At 57.1% G+C, this 7,220-nt stretch overlaps 1 protein-coding gene across 2 annotated transcripts; it reads left to right on the top strand.

The window, feature by feature from the left end:
- Positions 1-378: 378 nt before the first annotated feature.
- Positions 379-5,316, top strand: LOC306813093 (perilipin-3-like). Of its 2 annotated transcripts, none has more exons than XM_079328172.1 (7): positions 379-452; positions 858-1,053; positions 1,632-1,714; positions 1,967-2,918; positions 3,328-3,527; positions 3,691-3,819; positions 3,890-5,316. In XM_079328172.1, exons 1-7 carry the CDS (start codon positions 393-395, stop codon positions 4,472-4,474), a joined length of 2,205 nt encoding a protein of 734 aa, XP_079184298.1. In that variant the 5' UTR covers positions 379-392; the 3' UTR covers positions 4,475-5,316. The 2 variants fall into 2 exon arrangements, with proteins under 2 accessions (XP_079184298.1, XP_079184299.1); XM_079328173.1 differs by having other exon boundaries at positions 3,893-5,316.
- Positions 5,317-7,220: the final 1,904 nt, after the last annotated feature.

The following is a 7,220-nucleotide window of genomic DNA, read 5'->3' on the forward strand; positions in this document are numbered from 1 at the left end:
GAGCAAGTCTCCAGGTAGCCATGGAATGCTGCAGCTGGGAAACCTGGCTCATCCTCCAGGGAAACCTCCACAGGGTTTTCATGTCCTCCCCAAACTGGTTATATTGGTATATTTTTTTCTCCTTTGTCCAGCAGAGGAGGGGTGATGGAGTGGTTTTGGTGGGTACCTGGTGTCCAGGCAGAGTCATCCCACCCCACAGAGAAAACACAAGACAGATAAACCAGTTCTCACCTATTTCCAACCTGAGCCTTCCCAGGGCAGCTCTGACAGATCCCAATGGATTTGTTGCCCTTTGCTTTCCCCCTGGTTTGGCAGGATTTTATTTCTTTGGAGGCAGTGAAGTTGTGCTCATGATACTCCTGTTTTCCCTTCCAGCTGCAGCTGAAGTCAGAATGGCCTCAGGCAAGACCCCCACCCCAGACCTGCTGAAGGCTGAGGAGCAGCAGACTGCAGTAGGTACCAGGGCACCCACTGACCTCTGCCAGCACCCCAAAACCAGGCTGGGGGGGCAGAAAGATCAGCCCTAGGAAGCTGTGGCCAAATTAAAACCCCTCAGTACAGGAGGCAATTGTTCTGCTCAAGGGACAGCCTCAGGCTGGCCAAGTGATGCAAGTTCTGAAACAGGAGCTGCTACAGGTCCTACTTCCACAGGTTTGGTGTTGAAACCAAACTCAATTCAGGAGCACAGAGTTCAGGCTTCTTAAGCCTGGCTTGCTCACTTGGTGGAGGCTTTGGATGAGTCTCCTCAGCTCGGGGGTGCAGGAGGGTGAGGTGGGTTTGCTGGGGCCGTTCAGGAAGGCACAGGGCTGTGCTCCCTCCCCTCCAGGCTCTGATGTCACCGTTTCTCTTGGCTCCAGAGTGCTGTGGATCGAGTGAGCAGCCTGCCCTTGCTCAGCTCTGCCTTGGACCTGGTCTCCTCTGCCTACAGCCACACCAAGGAGTCCCACCCGTGCCTGGGGGGCGTCTGCAGCGTGGCTGAGACCGTGGCTGCCGTGGCCGTGGGCAGCGTGCTCGGGGGGGCACAGCCCCTCCTGGGCCAGCTGCAGCCACAGAGTGAGTGTGGGACACAGGGACAGAGGGACACAGGGACAGAGGGACACAGGGACAGAGGCAGGGGATGTCCCCATGCCTCTGGGGTGACCCCACCTCCCACAGCACCTCCTCCTGCAGAACTAGAACCCGGCAGCTCCCGGACACTGACCTGCTGGGAATGAAACTGTTTCCAGCAGAAACACCTTTGATTTCTGTAGGTTACTAAGAACAACTCCCTGCTCACTTTTCCTCACTCCAGGTTCTGACCATCCCAAGCAGGAGCCTGTCAGTCTGGATAGAGCTCAGAGTGGTTAATCCCAACACCTTCCAACCCTTTAAACCCAGTGCCCTACCCACCCAGGGCAGGTACTGCACTGCAGTGGGATTAGAGTCTATGGTCAGAAAGCTGGGAAGGCAAAATGAAGACTATTTGAACCTGCCAAATTTAAGGGTTTGTTCACTTTTAACACATCCTGGCCCAGAATAGTGATTTATTCTTCTGGGGCTTGTTTTCATGAGTGTGTCCTGAACTGGCCTTTCTAGGGACACAAACCCATCCCCAAATGTAAGATTAAACTGGTGCCTGTTGTCTGTTCCAGTTGCCCTTGTGAATGAATATGCCTGTAAAGGTCTGGATCAGCTGGAGGAGAACTTGCCCTTCCTGCAGCAGCCAGCAGACAAGGTAAGGAAGGTCAGGCTTTTCCTGGTTTGATGGAACTGTGATGGGTACAGAAGAATATGGGGAAATAAATGAAGCTCAGCAGCAGCAGGGTAGGCTGGAGAGGCACTGAACACATCTGTATCAATACAGGTGTGCTCACCTCCCACAGACTGCAAGCACAAGCCCAAGTGGGAAAGCTCTTTCAGGGAGGGAAAACATATTGGAACAACAACAACAAAAAAATAAATCTTTCTGTGCCCCTCCCTGGTGCAGGTGATCTCAGACACCAAGCAGCTGGTGACCAGCAAGGTGACATCAGCCATGGATGCTGCCTGCGAGGCCAAGGAAGCAGTGGCTGATAAAGTCACTGAAGCTGTGGACCTCACCAAAAATGTTGTTGGGGACAGTGTGAAGCTGACCAGGTCTGTGGTGAGCTCCACTGTCAGCAGCGCTGTGGAGGCTGCCCAGGGGGCCAAGGAGCTGGTGGCCAACAAGGTGACAGATGCTGTGGACAAGGTCACCAAAGCTGTGGATGTCACCAAGCACATGGTGGAGGACAGTGTTGACAGGACCAAGTCTGCAGTTGCTTCCACGATTGTCAGTGCTGTGGAGACTGCCCAGGGGGCCAAGGAGCTGGTGACAGACAAGGTGACCAAGGCAGTGGACTTCAGTAAACACGTGGTGGAGGACAGCATAGACCTCACCAAGTCTGCAGTTGCCTCTACAATAGTCAATGCTGTGGAGGCTGCCCAGGGGGCCAAGGAGCTGGTGACCAACAAGGTGACAGAGGCTGTGGATGCCACCAAGCACATGGTGGAGGACAGTGTTGACAGGACCAAGTCTGCAGTGGCTTCCACCATCACTGCAGCTGTGGGGGCTGCCCAGGGGGCCAAGGAGCTGGTGGCCAACAAGGTGACAGAGGCTGTGGACCTGACCAAGGGGGCTGTTCAGGACAGTGTTGAGAAGACCAAATCCGTGGTCGCCTCTACAGTCAGCACAGCTCTGGATGCTGCCTATGGCACCATCACCAGCAAGATCAACACAGCCCTGGAGCAGGGCAGGGAGGCTCTCCAGGAGGGCGTGGAGATGACCAACTCAGTGGTGGCCAGCAGCATAAGCAAAGCCAAGGAAGTGAGCCAGGCAGTGGCTGGAGGTGTGGAATCTGTCCTGGGAATGTCAGAAGATCTGGTGGATCATTACCTGCCCATGACTGAGGAGGAGCTAGGTAAGAAAATCCTTACCTGGCGCCTGTAGGTGCAAGTCCTTTCCCACGTGAGTAGAGAGCACCTGACACAGCAAGACTGCTCCTGAAGCAGACAGGTAGCTCTCAATTCATCACCAAGTTTCTGGCTGTTAACACCAAACTGCCACATGGTATGGGAATGAGTTCAAGCATTTGCTGGCTGGTCCTTGTCCATCAGCCTCAAGGTAATAAACACATGGCTTCATGCTTCAACTTCTCCATCGAGTCTGCTTACTGAAGACTGAGCAGGGACTGCCCTGCCTTTAACACAAGCACCTACAAACCTCCTGCTCCCACGGCAAGCTTCAGCCTTCCAGTTTTCCAGAGGGCGACCCCTCCTCGCCCTCCCAGCTGGGGCGGAGGGCAGCTGCAGCTGTTCTTGTTTCCGCAGGTAAACTGGCCGCCGTGGCGCAGGGCGGCGCCGCGGCCCCGCTGGAGGAGCAGAGGAGGCGCCGCGGGTACTTTGTGCGCCTGGGCTCGCTGCCGGCCCGGCTGCGGCGCCCAGCCCAGCAGCACGCCCTGGCCGGGCTGCAGGCCCTCAGCCACAGCACCCGGGGCGCCCTGGCACGGCTGCAGCTGGCAATGCAACTGGTACAACTCGCCCTGCCCTTCCTCCTCCTCTCTGTGGCCCTTCCTGCCCTGCTCCCCGGCTGGAGGCTCTTCCTGCACCTTGGCTCCTTCCCGGCCAGGGAAGCGCTCGTGCCTCTCCGGGTGTGCTTGCACTACAACCTCTCCTCTCCTTTTTCCCTGTCAGATTGAATCTGTCAAACAGGAGGTTGGCCAGAAGCTGCTGGAGGGGCAGCAGAAGCTCCATCAGCTGTGGGTGGACTGGAGCCTGACGCAGCCCAAAGGAAACCAAGTCAGAACCGCGTGCCAGCCAGAGGTACCCCGAGGGTCCCCTCCCCTCCCCCGAGGGTCCCCTCCCCTCCCGGGCTGAGCCCCGTCCCTCCCAGCAGGTGGAGCCCCGCACTCTGGCCATGCTCAGGATCCTCACCCAGCAGCTCCAGCCCGCCTACGAGAGCCTGGGGCCCCGCACCCAGGGCCTCCCCTGCGGCATCCAGCACGCCGTGTCTCGGGCCACTCGACACATCCACGAGCTGCACAGCTCCTTCTCCAGGGCCCTGTCCTTCCAGGACCTGCCCAGAAGCACCCTGGCCCGCTGCCAGGACCGCGTGGCAGAGGCCAGGAGGTGCCTGGATGTCCTGCTGGAGTTTGTCACCCACAACACCCCCCTGAACTGGGTCGTGGGGCCCTTCAGGGCCATGGCCCGGGGGGCACAGGACAGCAGAGAGCACGAGAAGAAAGAGATGAGGAGTGACAGAAAATTACCCGGGCTGGAAAAGGCTCCACTATCACAGGAGGTGACTAAGGCACCTGAAGAGCCAAAGGGAGCCAACAGGCTCTCAGAGAAATGGTGTCAGGTGCTGGAGAAGCTGGAGGAGCAGGTGGGGAAGCCAGAGGAGAAGGAAAGGAAGGACACAGAGGTGGCCCTGGCTGCAAAGGAGATAAAAACCAGTACACCAGAGGAAGATCTCTGATAAATTCCAGTTCTTCTGGCCAAGGCTCCTTGGCTAGAACAGCACTGCAGCTTCTAATTTTGTGCCCACTTGTGCCACAAGTGCCTCTGCTCTCTGAATTTACAGTCAGATGTAGTTGTAAGGAGATTTGATAACCAAGGTGGGGAGATTCTGAATCTTGATTTACTGTTTTTTAATCCAACTGCTGTGCTGAAAGGGGAGATGTGACCTGCACTTCAGCTTTTTAACTCAGCCCAGCTGCAGCTGTGAGTGCCTAAATCTCACCTAAACAAGTTGTGGGAGAGAAGTCATCTCAATTGATTTTAATGCTGGATTTGTTTTTAATCTGCCCAAATACTGTGCTTGACCTTTGGCACCATCTCCTGCCTTCTCCACGTTTAAAAATACAAGTTTAAAAACACAACTTCCTTTGTGCCTGTTGTGCTTCCGGGGAGGCTCAGCCCTGCAGCACAGCTGGGGGCAAGGAGCTGCTTCTCAACAAGAGAATTCTCTTCATGGATCAGCCAAACACTTTTTCCTTCACTCTGCAGTGTGGCCTTTTCTTTAACCATCTTTCCTAGTTCTGAGTGACTTCAAGGATTGTCTCCATGTGTAAAACCTTTGACTGCCATTAAATGAGGCAGCTTTTCCCAGGGGTTTCTCTGCCATGAGATTAAGATAATCCTGTTACTAAAATAGGGGGGATTTTAATCCAGGTGCTGGTTCTTTCCCAGAAAACACTACTTTGTAATAATTTCTAATGTAACTTATTTTGGTAACTGTTCCTGGCATTGTCCCGTGCCAGGGCTGGTGAGCAGACACTGCAATAAAGCGTGACCTGTGTTCAAAGCCCTGTGGGTTTGTCTGTGTGTTCTCCCCTTACCTGAGCTGGGATGAAGCCTTGTCCTTACCAATCTTGTCCCTGGCCAGCTTCTCTGCTCCCTGCTTTTGCTGGAGGGGAAAAACAAAGTGCCTTTAGTAGGTCCCGTGCTTTCTTAAGCAGAAAAATACCTTATTTATTTTGTAATACTTCTGCCTGTACTCCTGAGGCTGTCCATGCCCCCTCTCTGCTACCCCTGGATCCGGAGCTTTGCGTTGCTCGCTCCTGTTCCAGCACTTCCACCCTGCCCTGCCCCGGGGCCGTGTCACTTCTGCCGGGGCCGCGGGCAGGGCTGGCCGTGCCTGGGGAAGGTGGGACAGCCCCGGCTCCCCAATCGCGGGGCCGAGCCCGGGCTGAGCGGGGCCGGCCCCGCCCGCGCCACCGCCCGCGCCGCTTCCGCCGGCCGCGGGCACCGGCCGCAGGTAGGCAGATCCCTTCCCTTCCCCGCTGCCCCTTCTCTGCCCCCTTCCCTTCCCTTCTGCCCCTTCCCCTCTGCCCCCTTCCCTTCGCTGCTGCCCGTTCCCTTCCCCTCTGCCCCTTCCCTTCTGCCCCTTCCCTTCCCCTCTGCCACTTCCCTTCCCCTCTACCCCCTTCCCTTCTGCCCCTTCCCCTCTGCCCCTTCCCTTCCCCTCTGCCACTTCCCTTCCCCTCTACCCCCTTCCCTTCTGCCCCTTCCCCTCTGCCCCTTCCCTTCCCCTCTGCCCCTTCCCTTCCCTTCTGCCCCTTCCCTTCCCTTCTGCCCCTTCCCTTCCCTTCTGCCCCTTCCCTTCTGCCCCTTCCCCTCTGCCCCCTTCCCTTCCCCTCTGCCCCTTCTCTTCCCCTCTGCCCCTTCTCTTCCCCTCTGCCCCTTCCCCTCTGCCCCTCCTCCGCTCCCGTCCCCGCCCGGTTCTCCCTCCGGGGGCGGCACTGTCCCGGCCCAGCCCCGCTCCGGGCTCCTCGGCCCGGCCGTGCCGCCCCCGGGACACAGGGCAGGGCCGGCCCGCCGGGGCAGCAGGGCAATTGGGCAATTCCAGGCTTTTCATGAGACAGGAAAACAAAACCGAAATTGGCAACTTTTGAGAGTTCTTTCAGGGCGTTTGCTGGGGCTGCCTTTAAATAAGGAAAGTTGCTGGAGCAGCCCCAGCGGACCCGCCCGCCCTCCAGACACTGCTGCTGTTTAACCAAAACCCATCAGAGCTCTGCCTGGGGTGAGTGCAGGGGCTCGGGGATCACCTGGGGACGGGGGTAGGAAGTCTCCCAATGAAAGAAGGACGTGCAAGTGCTGGAGAGAGTCCAGAGGAGGCCACGGAGCTGATCCAAGAGCCCTCTGCCCTGGAGCCAGCCCGGGAGAGCCGGGGCTGCTCACTGGGGAAGCTGCAGGGAGAGCTCAGAGCCCCGCCAGGGCCTGAAGGGGCTCCAGGAGAGCCCAGCAGGGACTGGGGACAAGGGATGGAGGGACAGACAGGGAATGGGGAGAGGGCTGGGATGGGTGGGACACTGGGAAGGAATTGTTCCCTGGGAATCTTCCCTGACAACACAGGTTATTGCCTGGAAAGGGTTTCCTCTACACCTGCTTCATTCCTTGACTGCCATCACCAGGAGCCTGCAAGAGCCCTGGAACCAGCTGCCTGGAGGAGACACTTGGATCTACCTAAATATAGCATTATTTCATCCATTATTTTAAACCAGTTATAATTAATGTGAAATTAACACAAAGAATGTGCTCTCTGCTTAATCACAGAGTTGGAGAAATGCACAGAGCACAGCTGCAAGCACGGAACAGATGCAAAAATATTGGGGAGGTGTGAGAGAGAGCCTGGCAGCTCCAGGAGACCCCCATCCCTCTGACCTCTCCTCTGTTCTCTCTGCAGATCCCCAGCAGAGGCCCCGGTTCTGAGCCCCCTGGGT

The sequence above is a fragment of the Erithacus rubecula genome (genome assembly GCF_903797595.1).
Source record: "Erithacus rubecula genome assembly, chromosome: 28".
Lineage (NCBI taxonomy): Eukaryota > Metazoa > Chordata > Aves > Passeriformes > Muscicapidae > Erithacus > Erithacus rubecula.